General features: G+C 37.6%; 1 protein-coding gene across 1 annotated transcript in view; it reads left to right on the top strand.

Moving 5' to 3' along the window:
* The window catches only part of MYO3B (myosin IIIB), a 186,983-nt gene that overhangs the window by 90,250 nt on the left and 80,407 nt on the right, over positions 1-16,326 (top strand). Inside the window, exons 18-23 of the mRNA XM_071434937.1 lie at positions 359-485; positions 629-839; positions 1,909-2,056; positions 2,293-2,446; positions 4,916-5,004; positions 6,512-6,641. Coding sequence (XP_071291038.1) covers positions 359-485; positions 629-839; positions 1,909-2,056; positions 2,293-2,446; positions 4,916-5,004; positions 6,512-6,641 — 859 coding nt within the window. The remainder of the gene's footprint in view (positions 1-358; positions 486-628; positions 840-1,908; positions 2,057-2,292; positions 2,447-4,915; positions 5,005-6,511; positions 6,642-16,326) is intronic.

Below are 16,326 nucleotides of genomic sequence, written 5' to 3'. Positions count from 1 at the left end.
CTTATTTAGGAAAACCACTACTAGTGCTGCCCTCTGATTTTGTGGATGTACAAAATCTCTGTTAGAGATATTTGTTTAGAGCCACAAAATCTCTGTTATGACAGAAGTGAACAGTGAAAGCATAACTCCCCACTCAGAAGGCAAGACCAGCCTGAGGTCCCAGTTAGTCCTCAGGCAATTCTGTTGTGCTATTTGGTGTGTAAATAGAAGCTTACTTGAACTTGTAGAACTTGATCTCAGAGAAGGCTACAAGCTTTAATATCCATTCTAGTATCCATTTTTTTTTTCCTTCATAGCCTAAATATGATGTGTGTATCTTGCTGAATTCCTTTAAAGTGCTTCTTGTCATCTTTTACAGGAAGTGTATTCAGTGTACAGAATACTGACTGGAATCTTAAATACTGGAAATATTGAGTTTGCTGCTATTTCTTCCCAACACCAAACAGATAAAAGTGAGGTTCCTAACCCAGAAGCCTTAGATAATGGTATATACCTTTCAACATTGTCAGTTCTGTATATGCAATTTGACTCTATTTGTGATAATCTCTAGCTCATGGTAGCAGTTGGTCAATGCTGGTGGTTTCCACCGCATAACCACAATTGTGTGTCTTTTTCCACTGTCTTTCAGCTGCTGCACTGCTAAGCATTGGGTCAGAAGAACTTCAAGAAGCCCTAACATCCCACTGCGTTGTGACGCGGGGTGAGACCATTATCCGGACGAACACGGTGGACAAAGCCGCGGACGTGCGGGATGCCATGTCCAAAGCGCTTTATGGGCGGCTCTTCAGCTGGATCGTAAACCGCATTAATACGCTGCTTCAGCCAGATAAAAATATATGGCAAGTTACACATCACTGAACCATGTGTACTTACTGTGCACGTGTTGGATGGGTTCATCCATTTGTATATTTTTGATTTTGCAGAAAAAGTGCTGTGTTTATTTTGGCTAAGGCTTCAAAATGGCTTTCATGCTGTGAGACTGAATCCTGTTTCCAGGACATTAAGCCCATCATTTTCAAAGAGCTGAATAGAATTTAGCTACTGAAGTCAATGGAAATTGGGTGGTTGAAGTGCTGTCCACTTTTTTAAAAGATGCTTCCTATGTAATGAACATGAAAATCATACAAAAGGCTGATAAATAATTGGAAGTACACTGAAAAAAATTCAGTACAGTCCTTACTGTCCCCCTGCTTTTGTAAGCAAGTAATAAATGCAGATTTCAGATAATTATTGTGCTGGTACTTGAGATGTGATTATTTTTAAATTTTTTACAATTACAGAAACATTATATTGCACGTCCTTATGATTTCATTGCCAAGCACTCATCTGGCTGGTTTGATCTTTTGAAATAGCTGTAGAGATTTTAGAAAAAAGGAACCTCTCAGCAAATGTGAAAATGCCTCTGATCTGAGATCTCTACTTGCTACTTCACTATGTCATATAGATATATTCTCATCCATTTCATGCAGTTCTGGTAGTGACTGAATGTACTTGAGTTAGCACATGGACAGTCCAGCTTGTAGCAGCAGCAGATTTGGTAATTACCTTCTGAATGAGTGTGGCAAAAATGTACCATTAAACCTTGACACCTTTTCTCTGCCTGGAGGAGCAGACAGTAGATTTTATTTGGGATATGCCTACTGAAACCCCTTGTTTCAATATGGCTGCTAAGTGTCTGTTACTCTGTACCTATGATTTTTCTGTCTTCTTCATTTACAAGAAGCAAGTGGAAAACAGAAGTCTTAGCAATGCTGTACAAATGCACAAGTTGTCTTAGGTTCAGACACACTTTTCCTCCTTGATTTTTGCAGCAGAGTGAATCATTTATACAATGTTAGTTTAGCAAATTTCTTTTTCTTTTAACTTGGTGTTGCCCATAATGAATTTTGTTTGTATCTTCACATGCAGCAATGCTGAAAGTGGAATGAATGTTGGGATACTAGACATATTTGGATTTGAGAACTTCGCAAGAAATTCTTTTGAACAGCTGTGCATAAATATTGCTAATGAACAGATCCAGTTTTACTTCAATCAACATATTTTTGCACTGGAGCAGGTAAATTCAACTCTGTTGAGGTCTAGCTGAATTCAGCATCCTACACCATAATTCTATTCAGGACTACTTTATAAAATGAGTATGTAATTTAAATGTGAGATAATGACATTGTTCTGTTGAAGCTGTGTAAATAATGTTGTTGAGGCCTATAGAGCATTGCTGTGCATCATAAATGCCCTAATGATGATGTTGCTTTTACTGTTTGGATATTAAAACTGTGCTGGTGACTTTTGTAGATGGAATATCAGAGTGAGGGAATTGATGCCACTACCGTGGAGTATGAGGACAACCGTCCACTTCTAGATATGTTCCTTCAGAAACCCATGGGTCTCCTGTCTCTGCTAGATGAAGAAAGTCGATTTCCTCAGGCAACAGACCTAACTTTAGTCGGTATGTGCAAGTAAAACTCTGGGAAAGGTCTGGGAAATGACAAATGCATATACAAATGCAATGTCATCTTTATTCAAGTTTTCCTATCCTAACTGTCCTGAGGCTGTGTCATTTCATTTGACGTTCTAAGTATATTTTTCACTGTGCTTCATCATTTTTCTCTGCTTACATGTTTTCTATCCTTTTGAAATTGGAAAAGTTGTCTGAAATATCAGGTGGCAAGGGCTTATTGTTTTTTTCACTGTTACAAGGAAATATCCTGTGTCTTGTCCATGTATGTAGCATTAGTGTTGAAAATAAAATTTGGATTTCCCAGGCTCCTAGGCCCATGTTTATCCACTTAGAAAATACTGCTTCACTCCAGATTATCTCATAATACATAGGAAGTGTTATTTCTGGTGTGCCATCTGGCTGAGTATTTCCTTGTCTTCATACATATTTTACATAAATTTTGACAAATTTTGGTGCCAACTTTAAATACACAGCACATGCCATGTTTTAAGCTGTTGTGTTATTTACTAGAGCTGCATTTTTCCCTGTGATATGACACAGAGTTCCATTTCTGCCAATGGAATGTGCTGCAGAGACCCAAACAGTTAGAGAAAAACAACAGTTTCCAGTTAAATTGCACAACACATTTTTCACTACTGCTAGGCTGAGCTGAAACTGGAATTCAGGTCACAGACAGAATGAGTACTATGGTTTTATTCTGCTTCTTGTCTTGGTTTGAAACACCGGTGTCTGCCAAGGTAGGCAGGAACCTTCTTTGGAGTGGAAAATATGACCTCTTTCTCTCTGAGTTACAATAATAACTTTGAAATTAAGGAGTTTTCAGGCAAAGCTATGGGAAAAGGAATAGCAGTGCTTTATTAATATATATATACACATGTAGATATGTGTAACAAGACAAACAGGCAACACCTCTGGCAGCAGCAGCAGCGAACCGGACCGGATCGGACCGGACCGGACCGGACCCTCGGGGCCGCCTCCTCTGGGCTGCGGGCGCTTCCCTTCGCTGCAGTTCCGCTCCCGGCCGCCAGGGGCGCTGCTGGCTCCGGCCCGGCGGGGCGGCTGTGGTGATTCCCCTGCGCCGGCAGGGGGCGCTGTGGCGCGAGCTCGGCCGCGTCCCCCTCATGGGGTAATGGCGGCGGGCTGGATGGGGAGTTGGGCTACAGGAGTGGCGGCTGGAGCCCCAGGAGCGGGCACACTCCAGGGTGGACTTCCAACACTCCTCCTTTGTGTGCTAAAGTTGTCTGGCTCCCTATCGGCTTTATAAATCAGTTGATACTGAATACTGAACTTCTACTTCCAGAGGTACTTTCCCTTGTCCAGTGCTGCTGCGCCTTACTGCTGATGTGTACGCAGCACAGCAGGCTCCCTCAAGCAGGCAGCAAAGTGGGATATTTTACCCTGTCCACGTGTGCCAGACAATCATTAATTCCACACCTCCGTCCCAGCCTCTAGAAATTCCAAACTTAGTTATTTTTGCTTTAAATACAAGCTCAATTAAGTGGTAATAGACAGAAAAACCTAACAAAAATGTTACTGGATTCTAACATTAGAAAAAATATTTTAATAATATTTTCTGATGTACAGAGCATGACAGAGAATTTTATCAACTGATTCTGGTCTCAGGTCTCAAGTTGCTTGTTCAGGTAAATTGGTATAAAAGCAAGCTTCACAGTATAAACACTAATTCTTACTAAAATGGGTTTCTTTGGATCCTGCTTCTTTCAAGGAATGTTTCCTTGTCTCAGCAGGTGGGAATTGCTACCTGGGTCTTCAGTGTTGGACAGAGAGCACTAATTTAATTACAAAACATTAAAGAGCCTACAAATATCACCTAATAAGGGCCTAATAAGATATTTTTCTTAGAAACCCGTGTTCCTTCTTCTGTCGGCTCTTTAGGGGTAATCACAGGAAGCAGAAAGTCTCCTTAGAAGGTGTTTTATAGAGAAGCTTCCTTTTTTCTGTAGAAATCCAAAGGTACATGAGGTACAATTTCAGACTGAGCACATAAATATATCCTTAAAACCTGATGCACAAAGCTAAATGGATGCAGAAAGGAAGGTAGAGAAAATACAAATAGTAGGCATTTAAGTGACTGTGATCTATGCACAGTTTTGAGTGTACGTATGTATAAGAAATAAACTCACCCCAAAACCTGCATATACATAAGTAAATTCATTGCAAAATATGAGAAATCATCACATCTTCTCATTAGGTCTTCCTGCTTAATACTTTTCCATGTACAAAAGCATCCACAGTGATTTTTAAAGACAGTCTTACTGGGCTAGTTGAAAATGAACTGTTCCATTCAGATGTGACAGCTTGGTATTTCTGAGCAATCTGATAATATGTGTTTATAGCAGTTCTGACTTCTTGAGCAGCAATTTAGCGAGCTAATTAGGATGAAGATTGTAGTTAATCACTCTGTCACTTAAATCAACATCTTTTCTCAATGTCTAGATAAGTTTGAAGATAACTTACGATGCAAATACTTCTGGAGACCAAAAGGAGTGGAACTGTCATTTGGAATTCAGCACTATGCTGGAAAGGTAAGGTCATGTGATTTTTATTTAGTTCAGATAATAGTGGTATGGTCATCACTTGTTTTTATCTGAAATTTCTGCTTTGTGGTTCTTTTCCCACATTTTAATAGAAAAAATGATAAAGTTTATGCAAACATACACTCCACAAGGAAACTTTTATGTGTAGCAGTCGATTTTGGAGCCTATCCTTAGGGCTCTTGCACAGATTCTGTAGACAGTAAGCATCCTTTTTCTGCAGGAAACCTGGCCTCAGAAATGCCATTTCAAAGGAGGGACTCCATGGAGCCAGGGCAGGCTGTGTCCTTGCTAACAGCATGTGAATGCCGCAGTAGTTCTGTGTGAGAGTCTCTTGCAGAGTGTCATGCAAAGTACATGCATGAAAAGCAGTGTAAACCTGTATCTGTAACAGAACTTAAAGTCCCTATAGAGTGCATTGAAAAGACTGAGACTTGCTAGTAGAGGTGTTTTCTTGTACTTTGTATCTTTTGTTCTCAGAGGTTCACATTCACCTATTACTTTATATGGAGAGTAACATTCCAGTTTTCACCATAACGTGAACTTTGCTTGCAGTTTCAGGCCCAAATATTTGTTCATAGACAAAATCAAAATATCCATGTTTTATATAGTTATCAATTAAGTCTTTTCTCTGGATCATTATAAGATTCCAAAATTTTAAGATGTATTCCAGTAACTTTGTCTTGTTAAGAATAACTATTAAAATTCACACAGTTTTAGTTAATTCTTTGTACCCACATGGCCAAATAATAAAATACAATAAAATAATAAAAACAGTACTGGCCAGTTTTCTATTGTCAGAGAACATTCAATTTCGGTGCAAATTAATGGACTTCAGGGAAATTGGGCTAGAGGGGAGTATTGCAAGTGATAATAACACAGCTCTAAAAAATCATTGCAATTAAACAAAATGAAACACTGATTGTTATATTAATACAAATATCCAGTCATTAATTTCTAATCAAAATGGTTAAAATAATTGAAATAGAGGAATGTTTTGTTGTCCTAATATGGTTTTCCGTCCATGAGAAGCTGATTTAACGTACCTACATTGGGTCCAACTTATTACCGTTCCTCCAGCAGGTCTACTTATAGATCACAGGTTTGATGCAGACAACCAATAGAAAGTGACCACCTGGGAACCATTTCTCACATCACAAGTAAATGATCAACTGGAGCTTTCATGAAGTATCTCAGTTGTATTCCATCATGCTTAGAATCGTTTGACATGGCCAAGCATAGCACAACAGGATTTAAGCCATTTAACCCAATTTGATGTGCAATGGCATTCTATGAATACAGATACTCTGTATAGCTAATTTGCCTTCTGAACACACTGCTGTAGTTCACTTCTAAGACCTTTGCAGGTAATTCGTTTGCTTGTCAGACCAAGCTAGCTGGTCTACTTGGTCATCCTGACCATTCACATTTTAAAGAACATAGTAAGTTTTAGGTAACCCTTTTCATCAAAATTTCTAATTCTGTTTTCCCACACCAGGTATTATATGATGCCTCTGCATTCCTTGAGAAGAACAGAGACACTCTTCCTGCTGACATAGTGGTGGTGTTGCGAACTTCAGAGAACAAACTTCTTCAGCAGCTGTTCTCTAGCCCATTAACAAAAACGGGTATGTTCTGCACAGCTTTGCTGACATTGTAACTTCTTCAGCTACCTCTTCCTCTCAAACTCTTACTTGATTCTGGACAGGTTTTTTTCGATGATTTTATCATATCTTCTTTCCAGAGTGTTTGTTCTCTGATTTCAAGATTTCATTTTCTTTCATGAATCTTGTGCAGCAAGATTCTTCCCTGACTCCAGAGAAAGGAAAATTATCAGATGTGTAGGGCAAGAGCTCATTCTCAGAGCAGGATAAAAATATGGTAGTTTCTAGTTCTTAGTCCTTTACTAAGATCAGTACCCAGTTGGTAGATTCTTGTGTACTGGGTCTTACAGTTCATAAATCATGTGATACAGATCAAGGTGTTTTGGAGGTAATATCCAGCTATTTAGAAGCACTGATGTAATACATAGTTTCTTACAAATTATAAAAGCCATATACTAATAGGCTAGAAGTAATTCCGTTGATTTAAAGCTTGTTGACTTTGACTTACGTGAAAGTGCCAGATCTGTAGCTAAATAAAACAGCAAGATGAAGTTTGATTACTCCATGGATAGATACCAGAATGCCAGTACCATATGCAAATGATAGTTCTGCAGTATCCAGGCAAACAAGCCAGCAAATGAATACTTCTCTCAATACTTTTAAAGCATCTTTTTCATAATGGGTGAGAAAAGTATGTAATACTAAATCTAAATATAGTGGATTGTACTAGATTGAAAAACTATTGTGAGCTAACATATGGAGATGAGGTTGATGTTTAGATAGAAATACTTGGTAGATGCATTAGATAGTTCTGGGTAGGCTTATTGTACATTGGCTGTAGATGCAATCCTATGTCTGTGCAGCAGCTCTCTGCCTTGAATTTCTTGACTGTCAGTAACGCAGCTGTAGCCTCTGGTGATGCATATAATCTCTCTTGACATTTCTGTGTAGAAAAAGAACATCTGGAGAAAAAATTATATTGAGCTTTTTTTGCACATGTAAAATTGATATCATAATATATGTTTATATACTACAGAGGATAGGTTCCTGTTACAGGGTAATTCTTCCTGCAATTGAAAGGCTTTCGACTACCCCGCCTCAAATCACACTTTCAGAGGTCCTTGAGAGGTGAGGATCCAGTGAGGAATCTGCTTCTCCTTTCAGCTGTAATGAGTTTAGATGGAAGGGAATATAGTTTATGATGGAGGATTGGTATGTGCCCAAGTGGAGAACAAAGGATCTTTCTAAGTATTACTACTCTACGTTTGAGTCTGTGTTAAATTGATAAAAGAGATTCTGATCAAGCAGAGCAAGAAAGAAAGCTCACACATGGTCAAATGTGTGTCCACACCCCTCTTTACAAGCTGTTTTACACCTTGGAGTTATTTTCAGAATGAAACCGATTAGGTGCTTTGTCCCAGTTATCAGTCCAAATTATTGCAAACATACTTTTTATTTTATTGCTATTTTTAAATTGGAATGCTGATGCCTTCATGCAAATTCATCTTTTTCTGGCCTTACAGAGTTATTTTCAGTAGCAGCAGCACTCAACTTGAGTGTTTTGCCTGAGATGCATAGAAGATTCAGTAGGATATACTTCTCGTTGCAGTTAATGTAAAGTTACTGTTGTATTGCACTAAATAGTTTATTTAGTTGTTGTTTTGCACTGGGTGATGGGAAATTTGTACTGAGTTACCATGCTGCTGTATTTTACCTACTCTTTTAGGTCTCTTACATTCCTTCCTTGTTCCCTATTTACAATCATTGAATGCTTTCTCCCTCTATTTACCTTTCTATGAAGAGCACACAGCAAGTTAGGTGTTTTCTGTATTTCTCAAGTTGGTACAGGACATCCTGATAAAAAAATTATTGTGCATGTGCTTCTATGCATGGTGTTATAAGAATAGCTTCAAGCTCTTAGATAATTTTTATTTTTTAAAAGCCTTTGTGATTTTGCTCTTTTTTTCCAGCTGTCTGATATAATTGACATTCACATTCTGTGTTGGGGCCTCTGTGTTCTAGAATCAGATTGTTGCCAGGTTTAGTTTTTGGCAGCTTGCAAGATAAATGAAAGGTTTGGCTGAGAACAGAAGGCATTGCTGGCAATGCTACTTCATCTGCTCAGTGAAGAAAGATAGTGCTATTCTTTTAACTTTCTACAAAGATGCTTTTGTAAACAAAAGAGTAGTGAGTGTGCATGTATCCCATTGTACTCTGTCCCTGTCTCTTAGCCCTCTTCCCTCCTCGCAACATGTGCTTCATTCCTAAAGAAAACCAGAAAAAATACAGATTAAGCTTCATAATCTTGGTACAGCTTTGGTCAATTGCTGACTAATGCAAAAGTTAGTAATTTACATGGGAAGCCATATTCCATCTTTCCAGGTAACCCTGACTTGAAATGGGCTTTCTGGCAGTATGTGTGATATTCTGTTTGAAGATGAGTGAGAGCACTCTCACATCTGCTGGCAGCAATCTCTGGAACGTGCAGTGGAGCTGGGTTTTGCCAAGCGCGGCCTCCCGTACGTGCTGCGGCCACTGGGTGGTGCTGTCCCAGAGGCGTGAGGGAATGCCAGACTAAAATCGTGGGGCTGACAAGGACTGAAAATGTAGTTCTTTAAATACCAAAAAGAACAAAAAGATGCCTTTCCCACCCTGAGATGATCCTCTGTTTGAAGTATATTTATATAACTGTCATATCTTCCCCTGTCAAAAACTGAGCAGCATCAAGAAAATAAATACCAAAAAGCTAAATTCTTTTACTAATTTAAGATCACGTTAATCCTTGTAATTTATCAAGTACACTTATCCCTTCTCAACAAATGCTTCTATTTCACAGTAGCAGTTTTTGCAGTTTAAAGGGCCAGAAATTAACAGCAGGACATTAAATATACATTTGTAATAGTAATTTATTGTTAATAAAGTATGCAACTACTCATATGAGACATTGGAACTTAAACATTCTGGAACTAATTTTGTAGCATATACAGCTTGTTTTTCATCTTTCAGTGGAAATTTAGTAATGTTCAGTGTGTTCTGAAATCTGCACTTTCTAGGGACCTCTAACTTCAAAATTGAATGAATGTATTCTGATTTAACCTAACAGTTCTCCCATTTGCTTCCATATCTGTCACTTTTTTTCTATAGACAGAGCTTCTTGTGCTGCCACTACTATAGATGAATATGCATGTTCCCATTTAGATAGAATATATTCCTGATTATCTCTGGGTTTAGTTTGTCACTGTTGCTGGTAAAGCATCAGAGAGAAAAGGAATCACATGAAGTAGAAAATAGAGTCCCCTTGTAAAAATAGAGGATTTTTGTTGGAAAAATTAAAGACAGCCTTGCTACCTTCACCATTGAGGAGTCAGACCATTTTGCTCACTGTCCTGATATTCGATAATTTTTGCAGCATCACCTATAAGGGGTGGTACTGTTGGATTACTTGGACAAAGCACCCCCAGGGGTTTTTGAGAGTTTATCTTTTTAGAAAAGCTGCATCACAACAAGATCTTCTACTCTTGAAACACAATCTCTGCAGACTTTTGTCCTTGCCATGACTCACAGACCTTTAAAACTTCGAGAAAGTTACCGTCTGCAGGGAGGGGAAAGGGAAATCCTTCCCACCAGAAGAGAAGAGACACTGCAAAACCCTTGTCCTTGCTCTGAGGATCGGTAGGGCTTTTGCTTGGCTACAGAGAAGAAATACAAGCAACAGAAGAAATACTACAGCAACATTATACCTAATAATTTTAATAGCATTGGGTATTGCTCACACATTAGGGTAATGGAGTATCCATTATATCCATTATATTATATATAAAAGTATATCATTGCTTAAAAACACTCCTTGTATGTGGTGCCTATATATTTAATCATAAATATAATATATATTTAAATGTAAATATAATTCTCTGTCAAAGAGAATTGGGATGAGTGTTTTCACAACTGGGATGAAGGGTTTGGTTAGTCATGTTTTAACCAGGTAATTTTTTTGTCCAAAGTAGAATTTTTTCCAGACACAAGTTATTTATAATTCACCTGTTTAAAGGTCATTTCCCCTCCTCAATATTGATTTTTAGTCTGTATTCTTTCTGCCTTTGAGTCTCTAATCTTGCTTACAAACATTAGATGAAAAGTAATTATAAATAGTGTATGTTTGTTTACCAAAACAAATAACTAACTGACCATGTGCTAAGAGAAAATGTGAAAAAATGTTTCAGGTTAGCTTTATGCACACTAAAGAACAAAAGAACTATGGCCTTTTGCAAAATCATTTTAGAGGACTGCTTTTCACCACTTCTTGGTGACAAGAGTACTATCTTTAACTTGTGTGTAGTTTTTGTGTAACTGTGATAGCACATGACTCCTCATGACAAGTCAGAAACCAAAGGAAAGTGATTTTCTTGCATTTCAGTCCCATGAACAGGTACTACTGGGCATACATGGAGTGTAATCTTGGTAAGTCAAAATCATAGGTGCTTTGCCACTGTTTTCAGTAGAACCTGGTAGGTTTGAGCTGTCCTGGTTGTCACTGTGCACTCCTATTGAGCACAGGCCCTTGCTCTGGCAATATATAGTGGTAGGTCTCTTGGTTTGGTGTGTGTCATTCACTGAAATACAGAATGTTTCCATTTGGGTTTAGTGTATTTCTTCCTCTTATTTCCATACATCACAATAGAACTAAAGGCTCAAATACATTTTAATTTTACTAATTTATTCCACAATAAAATCTTCTTATAATGGTACTTTTGTGTTAGTATTTTCACCTTTGAGAGATCAGGCACTCTTAAGTCAAATGAATTGGAAACAAAATCATTGTAAATACAGTATCTCTACTTAAAAATTAATCAGAATTTATATTTTGTAAGAATCTTGGTAAAGTTTATGGAAGCTGTGTATTACACTCAGGACATGGAGGCTTTCATACTTCTAACTGGTCTGTATGTTAAAAACACAAAAATAGTTTTTGCTCTGCTGCCAGTGAGTTGTATGGAAAGAGAAGCTTTAAACCACAGCTGTGCAGTGTAACAGTCATGAACTTTACTGGGTTGCAGATGTGGGACATCAATAAACTCAGTTAATTGTAGCTTAACTGATTTTGGGAGGTAGAGTGATGAATAACTTTTTAGAGTTCTGCACTTGAGCTTTTTACAGCTCAGTGTTTATTTTTCTTCATGTCCTAAGGTTTTGCATCATAGGACAAACGCAGTACAGACACTCATAAAACTTACTAGCAATAGGATCCAAAAATTGCTCTGAAATAGCCCTAAAAATGGAACTCATCCAGAAACAGAGCCATCTATCAGATCAAAGTTAAGGTCTCAGTCCTGCTAAAGCTTTATATAAAGCATAACAATTATTTACTGTTGAGAATTACTCCCTATAAATAGTGTCAGTGCATCTCTGGAATTGCACATGGCAGTAAGCACAACAGCTGAGAATTGTCAAGTTAGATTTACCACAGCTATGTTTGTTAAAGGGTGTTACCCAAACAGAATTATGCTGGGTTTTAATCTGAGACTTCACAGATTATATTGTACTGAAAATGAGCAAGGGGGCATAGATTTTTTTTGTCTCAAAGTGCTTCAAATTGAATTCTAATAAAAGTAGAAGTGGACAAGTTTAAGAATAGATCTTAATTAATTTAATGATTTGATTTATAATAGATCAATCTCTCTAGAACAAATCTTGAGAATAGTAATTCTTTACCTTTTTCTCAGAAGAGATACCTTTCCCAATTTTCATGTTTGTGGCCTAACTTCTCAATCCTATAATAAATGTGATTTCCCAGTAGTGCATAGTAATTAATCTTAACACTGCATTGTATACTAATTAAATTCAAAATCTATTGATATTGAGGAAACAAAAGATATATCACATAAAAGATGTTACTGTTTTTAATATTAATGAGCGGACTGTGGTGTTTCACTGTACACCAGATACAGAATTTAAATAGAGAAATATTCAGAGAATTATACCATTGTTTTAATGAGTAGTTTACTTGACAGTTTTAATAGGCACTGTAAGGCCAAACAAATTATGTCAAAGATGCTCAGTATGTCATTGGAAGCATTCAGTAGCTCTGAAAATCAAATCCTAGAAGAGCATTATTTTTAAATTTCCTAGTGAGTTTTCAGAGCAGATAACTTTGTTGAATATTCAGATAATCTTACTCATATGAATATCCATGATGTTTTTTGGTGTGTCCTTAACAAAGAATGTGCTTATATTTCCCACTCCTTCAAAATAATTGCATTAAGGGATTAATATATCTAAAGGATGAATGTAGTGGGTGGAAAATAAATCTCTGAGTCTGTGCTAGAGCTTGTATATTTATTTCAGAATATTTCATGCAGTCTTACTATGATTTTGTACTTTTATCATTTTCTTTATTCCTTCACCTTACAGCAAGCTGTAAAGGCCAGTACTTTACTGAACCAGCATAATATTATTATTTGACTTTGTCTCCCTTACTCCAACCTGACTTGTCTTGATGCAGGAGTGGTTAATTGAGCTGCCTGGATAGCAGGTCACAGTGTGTGACAAAGCAAATGTGTTTGTGGATATTTGTATGAATGAGTATTTGTTTCATTAAGAGCAGAGATACAAATATAATTAATGTTTTGCTTTACTGCAGAAGTAACTGATTTTGTATCAACTGTGATAATACACAGAAGTGCTGACATCCAGGGGAGCAATGGTTCAGTTGAGAAGCCTTTGAGACTTGATTAAATTAGTCGTCAACATCAATAATGCCTGCATTTCAGAAATGGGAAGGTCTGGGACTTTTATAGACGTTCTGTAACCTTGTTTCATCTTAAATTAACACTTTAAAAAGACAGTTCTTGCCTTGTAGTTTCAAAACCTGGTTTTGACTGTCTAGCCTTAGGATCTTGATGACTGGGGATAGTGATAGTCACAGAGGTCAAAGAAAATGTTCCGTAATTTTTTCCATGTGCTTTCAGTTGCATCTTTACACCTGAATTTTTGTCACTGGAGCAGCTTCAGCAGCAGGTCCAGAGTGATGGAATATACACTGTAACATTTTTAAACATTGTATGGAGAATTAACGTACTCTGGATATACAAGCAAAGGGCTAGAAATCCCAGTTCTTGACTTCCCCTGGATTCCTGCTTATTTCTGCTTATTTACTGTTGTTGTAGAAACTTACTTTGGCTTCAAGTTAAGCTGGGTGCTATAAAGCTTTATAGATAGAACAATAACTACTATGTTCTTCAAAACCATACTTTTGCTTTTCTGGATAAAGCAAATACGATTGGGGGGGGGAGGATTTCTTACATAACATGCAAGAGGAAATATATCAACTACATAAAACAATGAGGGATACTAGAGCTGAATCCGACTGTGGGATAACTGTATTTCCAGCCTGTGTATGGTTTCAGAACTATTCTTCTACATACCTCGGGAAGAAGAAATAAACTTGTCCAGCCTGAGTAGATGTAAGTAGAACAAGGTTATTTTGACCAATAAAATCAGTGAAGAATTCCTCAATGATGAAGTTTCACAGAAAATTCACCTCTGTAGTTTTTTTCCAATCTCAGTTACAGATGTGGTAGCAGGCCAATCTGCTGGGGCAGCACAAAACCTCGTATTGATGGAGGGGTACTGTCCTGACAGCAGCAGTGTTCTGTCCTGTCTGCTGTTCCCCAGAGAAATCAAGGTTTGTTGTACTGAGCTGATTGCATACAATAGCATTAAACTGTGCACTACAAGAGATATGTGAGGAAATTGCTAAAGACCATATCTGAAAGAAATGGCCCATGTCTTCTGACAACATATAAATCATAAAAAGCAGAGCCAATTTGTTCTCTAATGCAGGAGCTGGAAGCCTGACTGGATCAGGCTGTGACCAGCCTCTCTTCAGCCAGCCAGTTGGTCAGGTGTCCAGCTAGTCAGGCTACAGACCTGACTAAAGAAGATAGTGAACATGAAGCAGTAGAAAATTGCAGTATTGTTTATACAAGAATTTTTCCTTTTCCAAACTTTTAAAGTGTATTTTATTTTTGTCTAGGTGCAGCTTCAGGTAGTTAGCACTCACTGTACCTAGTGTGCCACTCTTATCCTTAGTCCTGTGTTTGGACAGAGGTGCCCAACCTATGCCCTCCTGCCTGTGGCCAGATAGCAATCTAGTCCCTGCTCTGCCACTCTGTTTTCCAGAACCACCATGATAATTCCGTGGCCTGTGGCTAGGAACCTTTTTATCATGCCATCAGGCTGTACCATACGTGTTTTGCCTACTGTGTGTAAGTTTGGTCATGTCCCAGGACTATGAGAATCATACAAGCTTTCTTGTATGTCCTCTGACCACATACTGTGCCCATGAGAATTCAGGAGAGGTCCGTGTTTCAGTGAACATACTCCCAGTCAAGTTGATGAATGCACATTTGGTTCAATTTAGCTAGAAAATTGGGCATGTTGCTTAAAGCAGCAGTTAGTACTCAAGGTTGTGTTAGAAAAATACCTTGGGCAGTACCATTAACTAGTTTAATTAGTACCATAAATTGTTCTTTAGTAAGTAAGGGTAAAAGTTAAGACCTTTCTTACTGACTTCATACATTGACAGATCTATAGTATGTATAGATACTATGTATGTAGATATGTACAGAATACAGTAGGCGGTTTGACCTTCATTCCATCTCAGCTGCTGTCCGTGTCTCTGTTCCGGTCTACAAGAAGCCTACTAACCCACTGTGTTGAAACAATACTTTAACATGGCAGTGTTGATGGTTACAAGCAAGGTTTTATTTGTTGCTGTAGACATGGTGCTGTGTATTTGCCAGTGTGTGCCTTCCTAATGTGGGAAGTGACCACTGAAGTGCCTGCAATGTGTGCAATAGAAAGCATAACAGCACTGAACTTATACTCAAGTTCTCCAATCCCAGTCTAGCAATGTAAAGTTTTTAGTTATCTGTAAATATGATTGGTGTCTACTTCATGCTAAAAAGACTAAAGAAATCCTTAATCTAATTGAGAATCAGCATCATAATTCCTCAGTTCACTGTGTCATGGATTTTTCATTTCAAATAATCTGGGCCAAAAACACACATATTTTTTCTCCTGAAGCAAATATTCATAATTAGATTATTCCCAGGTGGGCTTCACTATTACTAAGCTTTTATGCTGATTAGATTCTGTTTGGTTATATGTATCTGATTTTGGAAATAATATTTCTTGATTTTATTTTGAATAGAAAGTAAAGTAATTGTCTTTTCAGAAGAAGCAGTAGTTGAGGTCTATCTTTATTGATAGTTGTGCTCTACAGACAGTATTTTTATAAATGCATTCTTGTGTAAAACGTAAAGTATATGAGAAAATTGGATTCTTTGCTTTTTTATTGCACAAGATTAGCTTAAATTACTTCAATGACTCTCAATGACTCAAAAGAGCAGAGTTTTGATAGACAGATTCAAATTAGTACTCAATAGAAAAAGTACATGTGTTCATTTGTACTTGAGCTAAAAGCTTAGTCTTACAGTAGCAGAAGATGAAAATGCATTATGGAGATAAGCAGTCGACTTCCTTTGGCCAGATAAAATGTACTGAAAGGAAAGACAGAGAAGATTCTGAGTATGTCAAAGACATTGTCTGGCCCTGTACCTCTTCTGGAGTGTGAGTGCTTAGCTGTGATTAGAAGTAACCTCAATGAAATATGAATGCATTGTAGCATTTCTGACCATATTATACTGTA

The sequence above is a fragment of the Agelaius tricolor genome, unplaced genomic scaffold (genome assembly GCF_023055355.1).
Source record: "Agelaius tricolor isolate 1412-34295 unplaced genomic scaffold, bAgeTri1.0.p SCAF_10, whole genome shotgun sequence".
Lineage (NCBI taxonomy): Eukaryota > Metazoa > Chordata > Aves > Passeriformes > Icteridae > Agelaius > Agelaius tricolor.
This window is presented reverse-complemented; position numbering and strand designations above follow the sequence as displayed.